The sequence below is a fragment of the Beta vulgaris genome, chromosome 5 (assembly GCF_026745355.1).
Source record: "Beta vulgaris subsp. vulgaris cultivar EL10 chromosome 5, EL10.2, whole genome shotgun sequence".
Lineage (NCBI taxonomy): Eukaryota > Viridiplantae > Streptophyta > Magnoliopsida > Caryophyllales > Amaranthaceae > Beta > Beta vulgaris.
In genome coordinates this window covers 4,802,993-4,825,957 of record NC_079206.1, presented here as the reverse complement: position 1 = coordinate 4,825,957, position 22,965 = coordinate 4,802,993, and the positions used below count along the sequence as shown (strand labels likewise).

At 33.3% G+C, this 22,965-nt stretch overlaps 1 protein-coding gene across 1 annotated transcript; it reads left to right on the top strand.

The window, feature by feature from the left end:
• The first annotated feature begins 2,586 nt into the window (after positions 1 to 2,586).
• LOC104892343 (uncharacterized) lies at positions 2,587 to 13,583 on the top strand. The gene is made up of 10 exons (XM_010678248.4): positions 2,587 to 2,872; positions 3,898 to 4,211; positions 4,311 to 4,447; positions 4,573 to 4,639; positions 5,237 to 5,289; positions 5,731 to 5,785; positions 5,875 to 5,949; positions 6,094 to 6,214; positions 13,035 to 13,081; positions 13,175 to 13,583. Exons 2-10 carry the CDS (start codon positions 4,116 to 4,118, stop codon positions 13,274 to 13,276), a joined length of 753 nt encoding a protein of 250 aa, XP_010676550.1. The 5' UTR covers positions 2,587 to 2,872; positions 3,898 to 4,115; the 3' UTR covers positions 13,277 to 13,583.
• The last annotated feature ends 9,382 nt before the right edge of the window (positions 13,584 to 22,965 follow it).

Here is a 22,965-nt window from a genome sequence, read left to right as displayed (position 1 = left end):
TGTGCACTGGATAGTTAAGTTCGAAATCTTTAATTATTGTTTAAAATCTTTAATTATTGTGAAAATTAGGATAGTTTGAAGACAATAAGCAAGGATCCGTTTTGGATCCATTTAGGACCCGGATCCGTAGGATCCATATGGATCTGGATCCTCATTCTTATTACCCAGCGGATCCGGGTAGGATATGAATCTTTGCCTAAAAAACGAATCTGGATCTGGATCCTAGAGGACCCTGTCCAGATCCTACCCATTGCCATCTCTATATATACTACACAAAGTCTTATAAGATGCCATAAATTTGCATAACATGACCAAACGAACCAATCGACTCCTCAATGCAAAACGTGACAAAGAGCAGCCATTTTGTTGGATTACAGATAAGAGATCACATGCTGGGTAATGGGAAAAATGCGACATGGCAAGCAATAACGCAATGACGGGGTTTTATAGGTTGTGAAACTTTGTTATTTATCGGGCCACGCTGGACCATTTAGCCCGCATCTTTTCTTGGCCACTTCCTACCCAACATTCATTATCTCTGTTGCTTCTATTACTGGCGGCTCATCTTATCCCCTTTCTGATTACACCCTCCATCCCCAATAATTGTACATACAAAAATTTAATACAACAAACTTTCTTTGTTTTTTTTTTATATTATTAATCATTATGTATATATGAAGGCAATTGAAAAAAATAGACATTTTGAAAATAAGTGTTTCCTAATATCATGTAAAAAAATAAATATAATAAGCATATAGTAATTACAATAATGTATGAGATGAATGGTAAGAGTACTAGTACACTTGATGATGAGCCTTGAGCTTGACGGATAGAATCTTCACCCCATGGGTTAACTTATACGAACACATATCAGACTATTTAACCTCAGCTCAACCACCTCACACTAAAGATTCTCATATTTTATGGGTTTGAAGTGTAGGTTTAAAAATCATAATTTTGTACCAAACATTTTGTATGGGTTTAATCATTATAAAACTCATATATAATTTTTGAAAGTCATGAGCCAAACACTTCTTATGTATAGCGAGGAACACCTAAAAATATGTACTTCAATGAATTGTAAGAAAACTTGTTATTGTATTATTTTAACTCAGAAAACAAATAGCATTAATAGGAGAGGTGGGCCTATAGCTTGGAATTAAGCAAATTACCCAAAAAAAAAACCAATGAAAGATTATTTTTTTCTATGTATCTATAATGAAAATAATTTTAGATAGGAGAAGTATTTTTGACAAACATATTTTGTAATCATGAGCCCTTTCAAGTATTAAATATGTTTAAATATTTTTGCTTTCTATCATTTTGCATTATGTGGAAGTATGTGAAGAAATTTTGGATAAACACAAGAACTATTAATCATATATCTACACATATTTAGTATAATACGTTTTTATGAGATCAAATGTTCTTTATATGAGAACAATGGAATAGCTAGTAATCCATTTCAGTCATATTAGACATGTATTAGAACAAGGATGGTTGTTACACTACATCCTGAATTTGTTTATCTGATCTAAACCAACATCACAACATGTCCTAATTACCTATTAAAGGTGAAATTGGACATGTATTAAGTAGAGGCGTGCAGTTACACACGCACGCACACGCACACACACGTATGGCGAATAAAAACATGCGTAATGCATATTTCTCATTTTTCACGTGAATTAAGGTAAGTGAACATGATATGATAATACTTCTCTGTTTAGAAATAGTTGTACCATTTGCATAGTGTTTACTAGTCACATCTTACACTTTGATTGTCTTTGGTGATTTATATTTTTGTAAAAATATGTCATATGAGATATTGTAAGATGCGTTTTAATGTATATTTTTTTAATAACAACTTTTTATAATTTTACTTATTGATAATTAAATATATTAATGTTCAAAAACATGTATCGACAAACGTGAAAACATGAAATGGTGCAATTATTTTTAAAAGGAGGAAAAATAAATAATGTTGTGGAGGAAAGATTTATTTTAGAATAGACTGAATAGAAAAAGGAAAATAATAGGTGAAAGAGTATTAAATATTTGAATAAGTGATTAATTCAACCCTTGGACTGAAAGAAAAAAAAAAGCTAATTGTAAAAGGCAATTAAAGAAATAATGGTCGCACAATCTTTTTAGGCAAATCATTGAAAAATGGGAAATCAGAATAAGAAACAACAACAAAATTTTGAGAGACCTAGGAAACAAGCAAAGCTAAGGAACACTGAAGTAGATGTTCATAATCATCATGTTATTTTTTTAAAAGATAAAAATCATGAGAAGCAATCTTCTATAGTAATGTTTTTCTTAGAAATAACCTTTTTCTATAAAAGTGTTTTTACAAGTTAAAACCTTAAACTATTTTCTTTTGACAATATTAACATGAACACCACCAGTCCACCACCAACGTTAATGTGAATGCAGCCGACAACACGACCTTAAACGAGTACAACCCACAGCATAAACTATAAGCTCGGGGGTGCAGCCAACAGCACGACCTTAAACGGGTGCAACCAACAACATAAATTATAAGCTCAGGGTGCAGCCAACAGCACGACCTTAAACGGGTACAACCCACCACATGAACTATAAGCTCGGGGTGCAACCCTCTAATTCTCTATCCTCTCTGCTATCGAAATAGAGTCACTCGAAGAGTCAAAGTCGACTACCGAGCAGTTTCAAACCGCCGCCGACCGCCGACCACCGAACGCCGACCGTCGACCGCCGACCGCCGACCGCCGACCGCCGACCGTCGACCGCCGACCGCCGACCGCCGACGCCTTCAATTCGAGCTTCGAAGTTCGACTTCGGCACTTCGCCGACCCAGTTTTGAGTGCTCCTCCATTAATTCGAACCAGTAAGTTGTTAAGTTTTTATTTTTTTGTTTTATTTTCATATTTTACAACTTCTATAAGTTTATATATGTTAGATTCTTAGATTAATTGAATATTTTGATGTGAATTGTTGAATGTGTACATTGTTGATTAATTAGTTAGGGTTTGTTTATTGAAATTCCAAATTGATATTTAAATGAAAATTTCCCCTGCTGGTTATAATTCAAATGTAGAACAAAGTTAAAATTTTGACTACTTATCTGTGGTTATTTGCTAATTGCTAGCCGGTATTAAAGACACCCACTTCAGTAAACCTTGAGGTTACTTTCAAGGTTTACATTAGACAGAAATACAGGATATTGCATGACTAATTTGCAACTTTGTGTCCACAATTTTGATAGTATTTTCACTTCCTTTTTTCTTATCTTATAAGTAGTTGTTACTTGTAAAGCAGTAAATGATAAGAAGTATATGCAGATTCCTTCTCTAAATCTACTTATGATTCTCCAACACTTTACTAACTAAACTAGATATTACTAGTCTCATGCTATCTGTTAGTATTTAGTAACCTTTAGAAAGAACACACAAAAAAATCATGCCATGATAGATATCTTCACACAATCTACATATTGTAAGTTTGTAGCCTTCTGATGATAAAAACTTCAAACTATATGATTACATGTATACAATTAATATTTGACATGTTTGATCATACTATCATAGTTTATCACGAAAGTAAATTGATACAAAAACACTTTTTTCGCTAGCAAATACTAAACTTAGTTTAACATAACTTACATAACCTTAGAATTATTTACTCTATCTACTCCTATTTGATTATTTGATGAATAAAACTACTTCAATAATTATCTATATATCGTATAAATTTATATCTTTTCATAACTCTTCTTATCGCGAGTTCTATACTAGGTGACTGGTGTTGTAGTATTGCTGTTGAACATAATCAATGTTTTCATAATTTGGATATTTTGGTTGTAAGACTTACGTATTGAATTTTTGTGTGTTTGTTGTACGTTCGTATCCCCAGATTCAAATTCCCGGGTCCGCCACTGCCTTAGCACTCGGTAAGAAGCCCTCATCCCTCGTGCCTTTCCGTCGACAATCTAAAGCACTTCGGTCTACATAGACGTTCAGCCGAATTGATTGATAAGGAGGACTAAGAGTTCTGGTCCCAACCCGTCACCCGACCCAAACGACCCACCTAAAAAACGCCCTAATTCCTAATTCTGAGATTGGATTGAAAACATGAAGAAGCATCTACATATTTCTGAATTGCCTACTTCCACCAAAATTAAATTTGAGGAGGAGGAGAGTGAAGAGAATAATTCCTCAAGTGAAGATGTTAGTATTTTCATCACTTCCTTTTTTTTATATATGTTCTTTTGTTACATTGATGAATTTTTGTTATAAGATTGAATTTATGTGTGTATTCAATTTCAGGAGGAGGCTTATATAAAGAATGAGCTTGCTGATGTAACCTTTGGGGAGTTGCATAAAGCACTTTCCGATGGCACCCTTGCCTTACATGGTAAGCGGCACGGTTCCGAAACCAAGTCTAAGCGAGCAAATAAAAACAGGTTTGGATCACTTCAATTGAATTGCTGTTACCATGCACTAGTTAGTTTTGTTATCAATCAAATTCAAATTGATTATGATATAGAATAGAATTGAGTATTGGTGTCATTTTTTTATTTGAATGAAGGCCAATGGAGGTTAGTAGCAAAAAACCTGTTGCTAGATTCAGAGAAGTCATTCAAGTACCTAAGAAGGTTAGTTTCTGCTTTATGATTATCCTTAAGCAGCAATTGTTTAGCTCATCGTTTCGTAAGGGATTTCGGAATTATACTGTTTGTTTATATTGGAACATTAGGATCAACCCATGAATTTGCCAATTTATCATCTTGTTTTTTTGTTCTGTGATTAGATGCATTTAGTTTTGTAAACAGAAGAATCAGCTCAAGTAAACTCTATGTTTGCACCTTTTTATGTGCTATCTCTAGGGCATAAAGATAAATACTGTTAATTTGGTAATTTACCATGTCTCTTGTGTGTTAAGTTGAAATTTCAGTTGTTGAATGGAATTTGATAGTGTCTCTAAGCCTCTATGAGTTTCTGAGAATCTAGTAAGTTCTGACTTGTAATACGTATAAGGAAGTTTCTGGTTAACATTGTGTTTACCCCTCTTTTAGTTTTAGTTGCAACTGTGTTGATTGATCACCGAACTTATAGAATTTGATAGCTTTCTTCTATCATTGTTGCGCTTGTGGTATTACTTTTTTATACCTTTAGGCATTCACACTTTATTATGTAAGCTTTATTACTTATCATCATGAGTTTGAGTCACTCTTGTAATGTGATTGAAACAGGTAGCACGTGATCCACGTTTTGAATCTCTTTGTGGCAATTTTGATGAAGAGGGGTGAGGTTTCTGTTTGATTTTGGACACTGATGTGTGGTTATGGTCTTGCATCACATTCATATAATATTCTAACAGCCCTTCGTCATTGTTATATATAATTTATTATCTGCGAACGTATTATCTTTTGTTCTGTGTTAAAAGCTATTACTATTGTAGCATGTGTCAGAAGTGTATGCAGGTTAATCCCTGGAACCTGATACCTTATTCTGTCATCTCATTGATTTAACCTGGAGCTACTGCATCTGATTATATATGTGGATAAGGGAAGGTTAGATCTTAAAGAGATGCACTAATGTAGTGAAATCTGTGTACAGTTTATAGACGGTCAAAATAGTATGACATTATGAAATAATTCAATGACCGTTGAGCTGAGGCACATTTGACGCTAGTTGCACTATTTTGTATAATTCTGGATCAATCATGAATTTCTTCACAATGCAGGTTCAAGAAGAGATACAACTTTATCTATGAAGAGAATCTTCCAACCGAAAAAGAAGTACGTGTGTTGTGCTTTTGGTGTCATGCCTTGTTTCAGTCCCTCTTTTGCTTTCTGAGCCATTGCAATAATGCTATTGGTTTCAACAGGAATTGAAGAAGTTGCTGAGATCATCAAAAGATCCTGAAGTCATTGATGATTTAAAGAATCGCATCTCCTGGATCGTGAGTTTTTCTGTCGCAAAGATTTTGTTTTATAAAGCAGCTATATTGACGTGTCGAATTTGTTGTACTTTTTGCTTGGATCATATCTCTTTCATCCTTATGATTGTCATTTTACAAGAGTGCTGTTTTTGTCGTTTTCCTTAGGACAAGCAAATGAGATCTGATTCTAATACCAAGCTCAGGCAAGCCCAAATTCTTGCTGCTCAGAAAAAGAAAGTGAGGGAAGCAGTAAAGCAAGGAAAGCGTCCATTTTATATCAAGAAATGTAATTCTTTCCATCTCTTACTCTCTGTCTTCTCCTTCTCTAGTCTCTACTCCTCCCTTCCCTTTAGAGAAACAGGCCCACCGATGATGCTGGATATGGCCATCCACACTGCAAGAATGCACACACACATGCAATTAGATACACCATGAGAGATACTTTTTACTTTTTAGTGTTCTGTTATCTTTCACCATTTTATGAATTCAAATACACTTGGCAAAATTTAAGTAGCAAGCTTCTAGAGCTCTTTGAGTTCATTTTACCTCATATTACCCTAGAGCCTCTTATAATGCTCCTAATGTGGCCTTTCTATGATTTGGGGGGGGGGGAATAGTGGTGCGGGGGGAAGAGGGTGCAATCAAAGAGAGGCTTTGCCTAGCAAATCCAATTGTAAATAGAATATTAAGGTTTTGCTACTTTACAACAAAGGAGAGTAAGGATTTTAGTATTTGACATAGTTTATTAGAGAAGCAACAATAAGCATTTATGGCATTTGACAAGATTTTGTAGATGTTTAGATGTATGCAACCATATACCCTTATATAGTAAACAAGTAGAGACTTACAAATAATAGTGAGTTTATGGTATCTTTTAATTGAGATTAGTTAAATCAACCTGTACAGCGCAACAACTTTAACAATATTATGTAGATGCAAAAGCATATTTGACGCTTATGGATTTTATTTGTCACTAGCTCTTCATGTTACCTGAAGTACCTATGTCAAACTTTCGAAACATTAAGATGGATATGGATATACTGACCTTTAATTTTGGGCCAAAATTTTAGATATCATGAGGTAATGAGGTGAGTGGGTCACTTGAATATGCATCCGTCTCCGACATGAATAGCTGAGTCCAAGTACACATAGGATATATTTTTTTAAATCACATGCAAAGACCTTTGCTATTGTCAACTATTAATTAGGTTCAGTTTGCTTTATTGGTTGAAAACATGCAGATATGTAAGCATAAATTAGTTGTTAAATTTGAGATATTGCGGAGTTTATCTTTATCGAACTTTAACATTGAAGGAGAAGATAACTTCTCACTGGTGGCAGCCATTTGGTGGTGCTTCTGTGATACACAAGGTCCCAATTGATGAGACAATCATATTCATTAAGTTAATTTTGCTTATCCTCGTACAATATTTATTTATTACTCCCTTTGTTTTTACATAGACGTTCCATTTTGACTTTTGCACTATTTACAAACTCTACTTTAAGTCTTTAACCATATTTTTCGCGTATGTATAAAATCCAATGTTTGCAAGCAAGATGGTGTTGATTAAATGATTGGTCTCGACATGTATATTTGTAAAATATCAAAAAGAATTTAAAATTTTGAGTAATAAATATTTAAAGATATTAATTGTCAAAGTTGTGTGTTGGGTAGTGTGCTAGTCAAAATGAAGCATCTATTTGAAAACGAAGTGGGAGTATTATTTTTAAATTTTTACATTTGCCATTTTTCTTCATACCTCCAAAACTTCTAAAGTACTAACCCTTCTTATGCATAATGTTTGTTGATAGTCATGCTTAAACTTATAGTCTATTTAATTCTGTAAAAATAAAAGTATACTTCATTTGTCCTTAAATTTTCCTCACACTTTGACTTCACATTCGAAGTTATCAACTTTTACCGTGTTGTTACTTCAATATACGAAAGCATATATCGTATGAAATTGTTTCATTCTTAATATTAGTAGAATAAGAAATAAATGATTGCTCTTGGGAGACTGTCAAAAGTAAGTTTTGAGAAAATCTAGGAACAAAGTGATCGCAATTCTATGTGTATCATGGTATACATTCCTTTTTTTTCCTAAAATTATAGTTTAGCAAATGTTGTAAAAGAAACTAGGGGCCAAATTTTGAGCATAAATATAGAATAGAAGACACATAGTTTTGGATGGAGGAAATATATTTTATGGTTTGTTTAATACTACATACTACATGGATGAGGAGATGAGAGGGAGAAGGAGGAGTTGATTCTTGTAAATCTTATGTTTGGTACAAGGGATAGAGAGCGGCAATGGGAGACAATGGCCCTATTTTGGCGGTTAGAGTTTAGCATTTAGTGGTTGTGTGGTTTGACTAGTTGTTTCTATTAGTTATTTGTGTGAAAGTGTTTGGTAGATAGTTGTTATCGAATTGGTACCTTATTAGATGAAATGACCAATAAGGAATTGGAAGAATTTATTGGTGGCGTTTTTTTTGGTAAAAGGTACTCCATCCATTCCATAATATAGTGCTTGTTTTTTTTACATGGTTTTCAAGATAAACATTTGAAACTACACATTGAGGCGAATCTAACAAGATCTCACATGAATATTTTTTTATATGTACAAATGAGAATATTTGGTCAAATATTTTAAAGTTTGACCTCAAGAGAGAGAAACAAGTACTATATTATTGGACGAAGGGAGTAGGGTTTATCAGTCGTTACACAACTAAATTCACAAACCTTTCTTCCAACAAGCTCCTACTAGTAGCTTTTTCAAATTGGTTTTTGGGCTCAAATCTATCTCGAACAAACACTCCCATCAGACTTTAGAGGTTTGGACTATTCAAAGCTCTGTACCCCAAAACTCTCTCAACCAAACACCCCCAATAGCTTTTGAATCCTACATCTTTTTTTCTTGAGGAGTAAGGGGATGCTTTGAAGTAAATAGGAGAGGAAATGAGGAAATATTTTCCATGTAAATGATCAAATACTATAATTTCACATGTCTTAGTTATTTTAGTCTAATTCCACTTCTAAGACATGCTTACTAAAGATTTTAATGGAGGCGACCAAGTTCATTCTCAATTTCTCCTTCCATTTTGTTATTAACGGATGCAAAACAGGTAAAAGAAAAAATACAATTTTTTTTCACACAGTTCAGTAAGAGATGAACTTCTGTTGATTTTTGGGATTCAAGAATACAGAGAGGTGGCCAGGTTAAGAGTAAGGCGGTAAGGGTTACTCCCATATTACATTAACAAACTAAGCCCAAAATGGAACCTAAACAGAAAATTTATTTAGATTCAAGGCATCCCAACTACAAAATGATATCTAGATAGGCACATACCAATTGAGCAATTAGTAGTTTAGTACTAATCTAGACTTTTATGTGCTACATCGAATTAGTTATGTAGACAATCTCTACTAAAATATTTAAGGGCTGCCACCACTATCATCACAATTTTATTACCAAGGACCAATTGTGATCATCATTGTACCCCCTTATTAGACTCCAAGAAAATTCTCAAAATCTTCCGTAACCCCAAATAGGAAACAAAATAGAACACGTCAAAAGCCAATCATTGTAATTACGTGGTGATCATTGTTTTACTAGGAGCAATGGAAGCCTTCTTTCTCCACCAAGCAATAGGTGATGGTATCCTACTCACCAAAGCTTCCCTGCATAATAAATCCCCTCAGCAGGATGGTTTCTATCACAAATTCAATGGGGAGGGAAAACAGACTTCCATCACTATTTGCTGTGGGAGGTGCATTTAGAAAGAACTAGTTGTAATTGTAGCTTTACTCTAACTTCAGTGCTAGAATGGTCATCTCAATTGCAATGCTTAGATTAGATGTAAATATGTTTCAACAATATATGTAAACATAATATCTCATAAAAATTGACAAGATAATATATGAATTATGAACTTAGATTATTTAATTTGGATGGTCAGCCATGAACCTTTAAAGTTTAAGACAGGATCTTGTTCTCACCCTTTTGATGATAGACCACTTGTCATCATAGGCAACTGTCTACTTCCTTTATGCACAGGTTATGGTGGCTCACAGTGTCTAACCTCTGTGTAAGGGCTAGCAACAAAGTGTCTCATATAGCACACGATTGCCTTTTTCCCCTAATACTCATGTTAGACATTCGACACGAGAATATGAATCAAATTTTGTGCACTACTTTGAAGTTTACTTAGGCATATCTTGAACCAGCTATTGCAAAGAGAGGATAGATATATGTACAAAGAGAAGGAAAGATAGGTAGAATCGACGGAGTTATCATTTCACAAATGAGCTTGAGATAATGCAAACAAGTCAACCTGAAATGTATGCATATACTTGTTATGTAAAAGGTACATGTCAAAGTCTTGGAATCTGAAATATGCTACATGAATGCTGTGTCCACATACCTATGTCCAAGATAGGACGAGTACCCAATAGGAGCTTTGGCATGTCTGACACTTATGATTTGTACCATCTTGGGCACTTTTACTCATATCTAGGTAACTTTTTGCATTGAATTATAACAAGCACTCCATTAGTAACGCGGATTCGGAATATCACACATTAATTAAGAAAAGATCGATTCAACAACCAAAAGAAAGATCGATTCTTAATGTCTTTTATACTCCAGGGCTATTTGAGTTCTAAAATACTCCATTGAGCAGTGGGCATGTGTAGGATGTTTGTGGATTTGTGACTTGTCTATGATATTGGAAGAAATGTCCACCAATTGGGCTTTGGGATTGCTTTGATAGAATGGTATGGACTTCATGGCTGAGTTATTGATTCAGCTATCTGTTGAAGATCTCATGAGGATGCAGGATAGGTTGTATGCTAGCTTTTAGATATGACAATACAGATTTTCATATTTTTGCAATTGATAACTAATAAGGAACCTAATAAGGAGTAGTAAAGTAAACGTGTTAGAGATAATTTGTAATAAATGTCATGAGTAGACTAGAGAAAACTGTGGAGAGGTTCCTTAAAGAACGCTTTGAAGGAGTAGATAAGTGAAGTTAGAAGCATAAGTTTGGACTCAATTGAGAAATCAAACAAGAAGGATAATGAGTGGAGGTTTGGAAAAAAAAAAAAGTGCAAACAGAATATTTCAATCTAAAGTAAAATTGTAAACTTTCATGTTTCGGATTGTCTCAATTTATACCTTCATACCAAAAAAAGTCCACTGAATCTTATCTTGTAAGGAAATAGGTTTTTGTATATGCTAAGAAAAGGAAAGTTTGGAATATTGTACGTCTGTACTACAGTTAGTAGTAACTAGTAGAATCTTGTATAGTTGCAAGAGTTGATGGTGGATGTATGCCTAAGCTAATCAGGTTAATGTTATTTTGATGTTACTATTACCTTCTATCAATTTTCTACGTAAGTGATATGTTGGCTTTGTATGTGATTGCTTTTAGTCTATTTGGACTGCCTTTATGATCTCTTCTTCAGTGTTATGATGTTGTATTTAAGGCTTATAGCTTTGATAAGTTTATCTTGTAACTTATGCTCTTATGATTTATTAATTTAGTATAAAGAAACTTAACGTTATGTTATTTGATTATTATCAATCTTTAGCAGTTGAAAGTGAATTTCAATATTCTGTTTATCCTTATAGTGAGATGAAACTTCATGCAAGGGATATAAAAGTCAATTATAGATGATGTATCATCATTTACTTAATAATTAATTTGTAATAAGCTTAATAAAAAAACTTGTTTTCATAGAACATATAGATTTTTTAAGCAAGTAATGATTAACTAGCATATTATCTTTATTAACGTTTGATGATTCGTTGTATTTTATCAAAAATAAATCAATCATAAATTCATAACCCACTGTCAAAGGTTTATTTATATATATTACATAGAGTCATAACTCTGATTAACTTTTTCTAAAGGGTATAAGGTTAAGTATGGAGTTTAGGGTCACGTTTAAGGTATAGGGTCAAGGGTTTAGGATATAAGATATAGGGTGCAGGAGCACAAGATGGGTGAGCCAGGTGGGTTAGCTGGGCTGTTTCAAGGTGGATTTGTGGGTTGGTTTAGGTGTGCCATGTGTGGCCTGGGTTTAACTGGGTCAGTTAGCCAAATTGAGTCAGGTAGGCCAGGTCATTTTACAGTTGGTTTGGTTGAGTTATCAGGATGGGTGAAGGTGGGTTGTTTTGGGCAAAACACAATCTACAGCATACCACATTCCAGATTGGAATGGGTCTGTTCTCAATGTCAACCAGGCTAGCCTGGTAGCCTTGCAGAGCAGGGTGGGTTGGCGACTGGCGTCACCCCCCTCTCCTGGCCACCCCTGGTTCATAGATTTATATGCATTTGCTTTTATTTTGACATCCTTTCATATCTTATTAGAACTCATAGATGTTATTATTATGATTCATCCTTAAAGGAAGATAGACATATGAAACAGGACTGAGAATTGTGATTGTGTCATTTTGGTATGGATTAGAGGGAAAATTTTGGGAGGGGGTAAAGCTGATGGGATAGCCTAGATAGACATATGCTCTAATAATTTAGGACAAACTGGCCTATGTGAGTTGGTGCTGCTCCCGGCACCCTGAACCATGCTGGTGTCATATGGGCCAATATTCCCAAAATTATGGATGACGAATATATAAGATTTATTGAGGTAGCATTCAGCAATAGAGGATTCTTGAGGGTTTTGCCGTTTGCTACTGGCATTTGGAGATGGACATAGGTGTACTTTCAGATTGTTAATACGCTAAATGGCCTGTATATGGCTTAGCTTGATAGATGGTCACTCTTGTGAATTATGAGTTGAGCTTGAGTACCTGGGGAAAGTAGGCACAGGCGCACAGCCATAGCTGTGAAGTGTGAAGAAAGGTGTGGTGTTTTCAGGCATACTAATTGATACTTCATCAGAACTTATTTTTACTTCTATGGTGGGAACAACATAATTTCTGTGAACTTCTACCACAGCCTTTTTCTTAAACCGGAAATATCCCGGAGCTCAGTTGAACGTGTGAGATGAGCAGTAGACAAATCAAACTGCTTCTGTCCCAAATTAGTTTTGAGCAATATATATATACACATGCTCATTCTTTATTTTCTTTTTGCAGCTGAAATCCGAGAACAGATGCACATTGAGAAGTACAATAATCTCAAGGTATGTGCTCACGTTTTGCTTACATTAAGTCTATGGCAGATAATTAGGAAATTAAGATCATCCCTCTTCAACTAATTAATTGTTTCAAATCAGGCTTCTGGTAAGCTCGATTCTTATATCGAAAAGAGGAGGAGAAGGGATGCTGCAAAGGATCACAGGTTCATGCCTTACAAGAAGCCTAACAATGACGAGTAGCTACACAATTGTCTCTGCATGCTTGAAAGCTTCACATAGCTTCGTCCATTATAAAGAATATTAGAATGAGATCCAAATTTTGTGTCGCATAGATCCTAGTTCTTTGTTAAATTATACTCTTCGAAGTGTCAGACTTGTTAGAAGTATCTGACATGGATAGGGCCATAGGGGATTTTTTTTCCTATTTTATCTGTATCTCGAGCATCATATTCAGTCCGATTACGTTGTCTGGATACTTGTCAGCAGTTGATATGAACTTTATTCTGTAGAATATAATTTGTCATAAAAAATTTTTGATCTGGAGAAATCGACTTGTGATGTGCAGTCTCTTTTCAGCGTGATAATCTTGAAATTACATCACCTTTCTTGTACCAGTGTATTGGTGCTTAAAGACGCATCCCAGCAGCAACTTCTTTGTAAGTCTTCAACTACGCCTTTGTCGAGTTGATAAAGAAGTAGTTCTTGGTGTAGTTGATCAGGGTTTGAGGTTACAAGTTTGATCGTAGCTGCGATCACTTGGAGTGGGAACTTCGCTTGTGACTTCATCCTCCATGGAAAGGACCCAAATTTCCTGCCAGAGGTCCGAGTTTAGTGGTTCACATAAATGATATGTAATGCTTCTCATCCCACCTCTAGGAAATGCGAGTTTTTTCATAGAATACCAAAGATCCAGATATCAAGATTTGAGGTCATTACTAAAAGAATCTGCCATAACCGCGGCTTAAACTTATTTAACAGTAACCGCGGCTTAAACTTATTTAACAGGCAGAAGCAACTGTATTGATTCTTCATCTACAGTCACCGTAGGCTATCTAAGCAATTTTAATGGCTAGCCTGAACAATCGTAGAGAACAATATTGATGATGAAATAGGTGGCCGGAAATTCGACTTCACGGTAACCTATTCATACAACTTGTTTTCAGTTTGGATGGATTTCAATTTATCGATGCATTACTTTATGGAATCACGAATATGATCCGTCAGCCACCAATAACGTTGATGAAGTTTTCAACTAAATAATTCGTCGCAATTTTGGATATTGATAGGTAACGTCACGACACGACACAACACTAGTTTATGATCTTATGAAGTTAGCTCAATAGAAGAGTAGCCCAACTTATTAGATCAGTTCATGGAGTTAATAAGTCAATGTGCTGAAAGATAAGCGTCAACAACTTCGACTTATAAAGTCAATTGTAATATAATCTACGTCAATACATCAACTTATGAAGACTTAATATCATAAAAGTCTCGGACCTCATGAATTATTAGTTATCACTAATTAAGGTGAACATGAATTAATAATGAACTTTGCAATTCAGAACATATTTTGTGGCACATTTTTACTTCACTCATGTGTAATTTGGAAATTTTCTTAATTCCTAAGATATTTTATATGGAGTATCTTAGCATATAAGGTCCTAGTATAAAGGTAGATCTTATTACTTCTGTTAATGCTATCAATCTGTATTATATAAGGGAAGGGGAGAGCAATAGTGTCCTCTTTTGAAATGCCTATTTAGCCCCTTCCTTTTCTAAATTACAAAAGGAATGCCAAAATCAAAATCCGCACTCAAAGAAAACTAACGAAAATTAATTTACATCACTCATTCACAAATCACTTAAAAAAAGAACCTTTACAAATCACTAATATAGAAAATTACGTTATAAAAATCACGCAAATCACTCAAATAATCAGGAAACTGTATTAAAACTTAAAATTAACATACAAACTAAAACTAATAACCTAGAACGTCAATACATAGTTACATACAAAATCATTTACAAAAATTTACTTACAAATCACTATTCTCAAGAACCATTCACAATCAATGGTGGGTCATGATAAAAAAATAAAGGTGTATTTGTAGTGAAATCAGAATTTAGAAGTTGGACAAGGAAAAAAATTATTTACTTTTTTTATAGTGTTTCCTATATATAATGAAACGTTTACATATATTTGGACCTATCTTTTTCTATTATATAATAGCGATTAATTATCAAGGTATAAAGGTTTATGTAAAATATCATTCAAGAATTAAAGTAAAACATATCTCTATTATATAAGGGAAGGGAGGGGAGCTAAGGTGTCCCCGAATGAAGAGACTATGCTAACCCCTTCCCATTCTAAATTACAAATTCACTTACAAATCAAAGGGGCTTGAAACAAAAATACCAAAAATATAATTATAACAATCACTCACAAGTCAACTAAAATCATAAAATTGTATTATTTACATTATGCAAATCATTAAAATGAGAAAACTTTACAAAAACTTAAAAATTCACTTACAAACTACAACATATAAAAAAATTGACTTGAAATCAAAGTGTCCACTTTCTTTACAATTTATGAAGTATTATACTTAATTGAAAAATCAACTAAAAAATTATAATATTAGAAACATAAATAAATTCAATAAAATTAATATTCAGTTCATAGAATTTAACTTTGAAAAAAAAAGAGAATGGTGTGAGAGTTAAGTGACATAAACTAAACCAATCAAATTTTGCAACTAAAAACAATTATACTTCGTATGTCTAATGTTCAAATTTTGACTCTTATGCCGAAAAAAATCGAGTTTTTGTTTTGAAAAAAATTCAAGCACGCATCGCGTGCAAAAAATTCTAGTTTTTTTTTAGTAATGGAGTATTATAGGATTAATGCACTTGGCTGAGTATGCTCATAGTTGACCTTATGACATGTCATACATCAAGCAATAATTATGTGAAAGATACCCATCTTATAGCTAATAGCTTCTTGAACAAAGAAGTTTATATGATATGGTCTATGCAATCATATAAAATTATCATCAAAAGTCATATAGGGGGGGGTCTGAACATATTGTGATATTGAAATATGTAATAGTTTGCTAATTTAAATTTAGGGCCTGTTCTTTTCGGCATAAAACAGTTGAATTGAACTGAACTGATTTGAACTGAATTGAACTGAACTGAAATGAATAGTGATACGTGAGAGTAAAAGTATTGCCAAGAGCTGAACTGAACTGGTCTGAACTGAACCGATCTGAACTGAACTGATCTGAACTGAACTGAATTGAATTGAACTGAACTAAACTGAAAATAAGCTGGGGAGAACAGGCCCTTAATTAAGTTTCAATATAATATCATTTAAACACCAAATTTCATCTTGTTAAATTACTTATATCCTCTTAACCTTAAGTAATGAAATTCAATTTAAAGTATTACCTCTTTTGTCTCGTTTGCTCAACCAATATATGATCTTATTTTCTTTAAAATTCGGCCGATTGACTATTAATCCATTAGCCTTTAAAATTTAAACCTTGTAATTTATGGAATAGAACAATTGTGATTCTCTGCAAAAGTATATAGAATTTGTAGCAGTTTTTCTGGTATCTATAATAAATTGTAAAATTATGTTTTTTTTTTTTTTTTTTTTTATGTTTTACAATACTTGCCACCAAACACTTTGGCATGCAATTTTGCAAAGGTTATAGGTGAGGCAAGCAAAAATAGAAGTTAAGACACTTTTAACCCACGCGCTACTTTTAACGATGTTTGAATTATTTCAATTAATTACTCATTTACCTTGTCAATCGTTCTCCTAAAGCCCGTGCATATAAAATTAGTCTCAAATATTACAAAAAAGGAAGTATATGATACCCTTATATATAAAGCCGTTTGCAAAAATAATTCCAATTTATCAGCAATTCCAAAAAATAATATTAAAGTGACATAAAGTGAAGAAAGACGAAATGATTTCTTATTGCAGTCTTAATTTCATAATCACAAATGGCAATTTTGATTCATATACGTATTTAATTAGGAGTTAGTCTTGTATGGACCTTGTCCACACTAATATTAGTATAATGTGGACCAAAACCATCAATGTGATATAGTGATCATTTTTTTTTCTTCATATAGTCACCTTTTTCAATCTAATGTTAAACTAATCTACCATTATCTAACTTAGTGACTGTATTTTTCATACATTCACCCTTTCTATAATGACAATTTTCCACTACGAAAGAAGAAACATCATGGTTGAAACTTCATGGAAGCTTGATTTTTAAAATGCTTGTGTAATCAAGAAAACTTGATAAGGTGGAAAGTAATTGTAGAACTCTTGGTCTATGACTAACATGTGTTTATTTTTTGTTAGGTAATCTTTGCAACAATTTTTTGTTTCTTTCCTAATTTTATAATGCATCCATCTTCAATTTTACAATTGTGTTTGTTACGAATTTTTCATTCATCATTATGAGTCTTTTCCCTCTAGTAATGTTATAAGAATTTTTTTTTTTAAAATTTAAATTTTACAATTATAATTTTCATGTGATGGAAAGAAATTCTTAGATTTTATTCCTTGTACGTAGATTCATTTTTTTTATTGTAGTTTACAAACTCGATTGTATTTATCTAGGACTTTTTACGACTTTTTTAGTTTATTTTTTACAATTCTAATATTTATGTATTTTTATTTTAAAAAATAATTCAATTGGTATCAACGAGTTCTACATTTTTTTTACAAAATTTGTTGTTTATACTCTTTTTTTCAAATTTAATTTTACAACTAAGAAAATAATATTACTGGAATTACTGACCTTTATTGGCAGTTTGTATTTCGATTGGTATATTTTATTGCACAACTAAAAAGTTTTTTCATGGCTATCAAATAAAAGTTTTATTCAGGATAACTTTCACTAACATTTCTAACTTCTAAGTGCTATTCATAGTTGTAACATTTATGTTATGGATGGGCAATTAAGTAATTTCAAGGGGACACTTTTGCTCCCCTTGACTTATATAATAATGATACATTAATTGGAAGATCAAACTAATTGAACAAAATTAAATTGATCTTCGGAAGATGATTTTGACCACATGAACTTGAATGGGATCTAAGTTACTTGATTTTCTCTCTCGAAAATATACCAATTTGTGCGATGTTAATGAAATTGTTGGCACTATTTTTCATGCAATACACAAGAAACAATGCATCCTATTCGTGCAAGCTGAACGAAATAGGATAACCGATTTCGTACAATTTGTACGAAACAATATATATTGTTTCATGAAAATTGCACGAATATAATAATGATGCATAAATTGGAAGAGACTAATTGACCAAAATTGAATTGATTTTCGATGGACGATGATTTTGACCACATGAACTTGAATGGGATGTAAGTTACTTGATCATTTTCTCTCTCAAAAATATACCAATTTGTGCGATGTTAATGAAATTGTTGCCACTATTTTTCGTGCAGTACACAAGAAACAATGCACCCTATTCGTACAAACTGAACGAAATAGCATAACCGATTTCGTGTAATTTCTACGAAACAATATATATTGTTTCATGAAAATTGCACGAAATAGTTAAAAAACTGCAATGCAATTAGCATACTGTAAGAAGTTTAAAATGTATATAAAGTCCCACAATTTCATAAAGATTGAATAGAATATGGAGGAAATTGGGTATAAAGATTATGTATACTTCTCATTATTGTTTTAGAAGGAATTTAGTATGCTACTTATATCAATAAGATGCATCTTTATTTTAGGTAGTTCTTTTGCTAAGTTATTTACAAAGTTAAATGTGTTGGAAGATTTTGGGTTGTTATTGAGGACTTCAAGTGGGGGAGTATGTAACACCCCCCTTGATTGATTTAAAAGGGATTTAGGAGCGACTTGTACCAACAAGATGCATATTTCTTTTATAGAACTTATTTCGTAAGTTACTCCAAAGTTAATTGTGTTTGACTAGGTGGACAAAATGTGTCGGAAGAGAGAGTAAGGTTGCGTTTAGCAACCATGAAACAAATTCCGAGCTCTTTGTAAACAATTTTCTCCAAATTTTATTTTATCGTTCTGATCTTAACTTAATAATAACGTACAAGCGCTATCGCCCCTCTCCTTTAAGTTGAGTGGCCAAAGCCCCGAGGGTGCCTTACTCTCTTGAGTAAGCAAGTAAACTACCTTATTGGACATAGGTAACGGGTGGATAATCAACATCTGCACGCTAGGTTAAAACTAAGAAAGAGAGTTCTTATTCATAGACATGATGAATTGATGATATTGCCTTAAAGTAGGTTGCGAGAGTTCAAAGAGACGCATCATCCTTAATAGAGATAGAAGATGAAGCTTGGAAAAACTAATATTCATTTACATTTTCCATAAAAAACAATATCCTTGGGAAACATTTTTCATCAAACCAAATATACTATACTTTTGTTAGCTTCACTACTTGAAATAAGGTGTCATGGTATGAATTTAATTTTATATGATTTTATGTGATCTGATCTGGTAAAATTCTTGACTAAATAATCACAAGATAACGAGTCTGATTTAAACTTAGTGTTATCTACAAAATAAATAAGACATCTATTTTGCTTTTAACATCTTTTGATCGGGTATACAACTATTTTGTAGAGCTTGATTTGAATACAACAAGAACAAGTAGCAAGTTTCCTCAGCTAATTAAGTAACATAGATGTTTTTTTCCTAATTTTCTATGGGCATGTTTGGCAATAATTTTTTTGATGTTAGATGATTAACTAAGTTAAAGCCTTGCTAGTTAATAGTGAAAAGTAGTATTGGTAATGTAGTTTTTTTTTTTTTTTTAATGAGACAATGTTTTGAAGAAGATAAGGAAAAATAAATTCTAAAGTTGATCTATTCTTTGTAAAAAATACTAATATATTAAAAGATAATTCTAAATAAGGAATTAGCTATTCCAAAGTGTTTTCTTCATGTACTCTATATATCGGAGTCATATAGAAATTACATGGTGTTTACCAGCGTTCCCGAAAAAGTCGGAAACTATATAAACTTTTCTTTATTCCTTATGACATTCTAGTCATGAGATTGGTGGTGTTACTATGATTTATTTTGTACAATAAAAAAAATTAAGAAATTGCATAGTATAGGGTTTGATCCCGAGACCTCAATTACATATCCTAAAGTTTTAACCACTAGGCTAAGTTGTATTTAGTGTTATTATCATAAAGTATTATACTAATAATTTTTTTCTTACCCGGGGCATAGCCCGGGCCTAATAACTAGTTTTCATAATATAGCGTTGGTCATTTTTTTCAGTCTTAAGAGGTGTAATTGGATATTGGGTTCTAATCAACAAGATCAGAACCAGATGTGAACTGAAGAGCTCGACCAATTTTTGAGCTCTATTATCTCATGTCAAAAGAGTTATTGACCTTGTTTAGAGTTTTAACTTTTTGTTCAGCAGATTTGACTGTTGATTTGACAACTTTTTTTTGTAAATGTGTTGGGTAACAATTAACTGATTGCCAAAAGTTTATTACCATTTGTTTGAGTAAAATGACATTTTTAGACATTTTAATACAATGAGCAGTAGTATTATCAGAGGCAAAAAAATCATTGAACATATTTGTACCTAATCAAAATAAAACATCTATACTTTTATACTAATATATTAAAAGTTGTTTTTACCTAAGGAATTGTGACATGTGGCGCTATCCCTTAGTGTTCAATGTATTTCACATACAATTAAAAAAAATTAGACCAAGTAAGTGTTGGCCCAGTGCTGATGGAGACTGGCTTTGGTAGGACGGACCTGTGTTCGAATCCCCGCAACACCCTTGGGAGAGGAATGAAACCTAACCACCCCGAACTTGGCCTCGATCCGGATGTAGCCCAAAGGGTGAACCGGGTGCAAACAACAACAACAAAAAAAAAAAAATTAGAAACTACTCCCTCCGTTTCCTAAAGATCTTCTCACATACTGTTCCTACAGATACCAAGGAAGGGAGTAAAATTGAATTAATAATGTAATGGTGGACCATATGATAGTGAAATGAGAGGGTAAATAGGGAAATTTGTTTTGCCAAATAAGGAATAAAGCAAAAAAGGGAAGATCTTTTGGAAACACCCTTAAACGGAAAGAGGGAAGATCTTTAGAAAACGGAGGAAGTACATGGTATAATAAGATATGATCTTATGACTTTAAGTCAAAAAAAAAAAATTTGTATACTGAAGTCATAACAACCTAACCAATTAATATTTGATGCTATAATTTAAAAGTAAAATACTAATAAATGAAAATTATAATTACTTGAGACATAACTCAAACCTGTTGTGAGAAATAGAGAGAGAAGTTATGCAAATATATCAGAGAGTATTGTATTGCATTGATGTGAAGAACTGATTTCTTACATCGGTATTTATAGGCAGAAGTATACTGTTTTTAACATTACATTTTCAACGATTTCTGCGCAGACGAAACTTTCCTAACATGCAGTAATGACATTCACTATGCTTGAACAGTGAAATTTTCTAATTCACTGTTTCTCAACACTCCCCCTTGAATGTCTATTTATAATTCATAATAGACGTTATCTTATTAAGAATCTTGGTTAGGAAAAATCCTGTGGGGATAATCCATAACTAGGGAAAGAGTATAACTATTATGTATCTTATATGCTTAAAATCAACTGCCTCATTAAAAACCTTGTCAGGAAAAACCCAGTGGGATAAAAACCTGATCGAAGGGAAAAAGAGTGCAGCGCATATAATACTCCCCCTGAATCTAGCATATATCATGAAGATGACGCATTCCAATTTTTCGGACTAATTCTTCAAATTTCTTCGCCGGAAGGGATTTGGTGAATAAATCTGCAAGATTCTCACATGATTGGATTTGTCGATGTTGATCGTCCCTTCCTTTTGGAGGTCATGAGTGAAGAAGAGCTTTGGTGATAAATGTTTAGTTCTGTCTCCTTTGATGTACCCTTCGCTTACTTGGGTGATGCATGCAGTATTGTCTTCGTAGATGATAGTTGGATTTGTTGTTATTGTTTCCATCCCGCATTCTTCTTGGATATTCTTGATCATTGACCTTAGCCATACACATTCCCTTCCAGCTTCATAAAGAGCAATTAATTCTGCATGATTTGATGATGTGGCCGTCAAAGTCTGCTTTGTAGATTTCCAAGATATTGCAGTACCTCCATAAGTGAATACATATCCGGATTGAGACTTAGCCTTTTGTGGGTCTGAGAGGTAGCCAGCATCTGCATATCCAATGAGTGACGCATTGGGTCTTGACTGATAGAATAATCCGAGATCTTGTGTTCCTCGAAGATAACGTAATAAGTGTCTGACTCCATTCCAATGTCTCTTGGTTGGTGCATTGCTGTATCTAGCTAACAAGTTTACTGAAAAAGCTATGTCAGGTCGAGTATTGTTAGCCAAGTACATTAAAGCCCCAATTGCACTTAGATATGGTACTTCAGGACCAAGAATCTCCTCGTTTTCTTCTCGTGGTCTGAATGGATCATCTTTCTCATTCAGGGAACGCACTACCATTGGAGAACTTATTGGGTGGGCTTTGTCCATGAAAAAACGTTTTAGGATTTTTTCTATATAGTTTGATTGATGGACAAAAACCTCATTTCTTAGATGTTCCATTTGTAGGCCAAGGCAAAATTTTGTCTTCCCGAGATCTTTCATCTCAAATTCTTTCATCAAGTACTTTGCAGTGCTTCAAGTTCTCTAGGAGTTCCGATAATGTTCAAATCATCGACATATACAGGAATGATGGCGAATCCTGATTTAGATCGCTTAATGAAAACACAGGGACTGATTTGATTATTTTTGAATCCTTCTTTCAATAGGTATTCACTAAGACGATTATACCACATTCTTCCAGATTGTTTTAACCCATA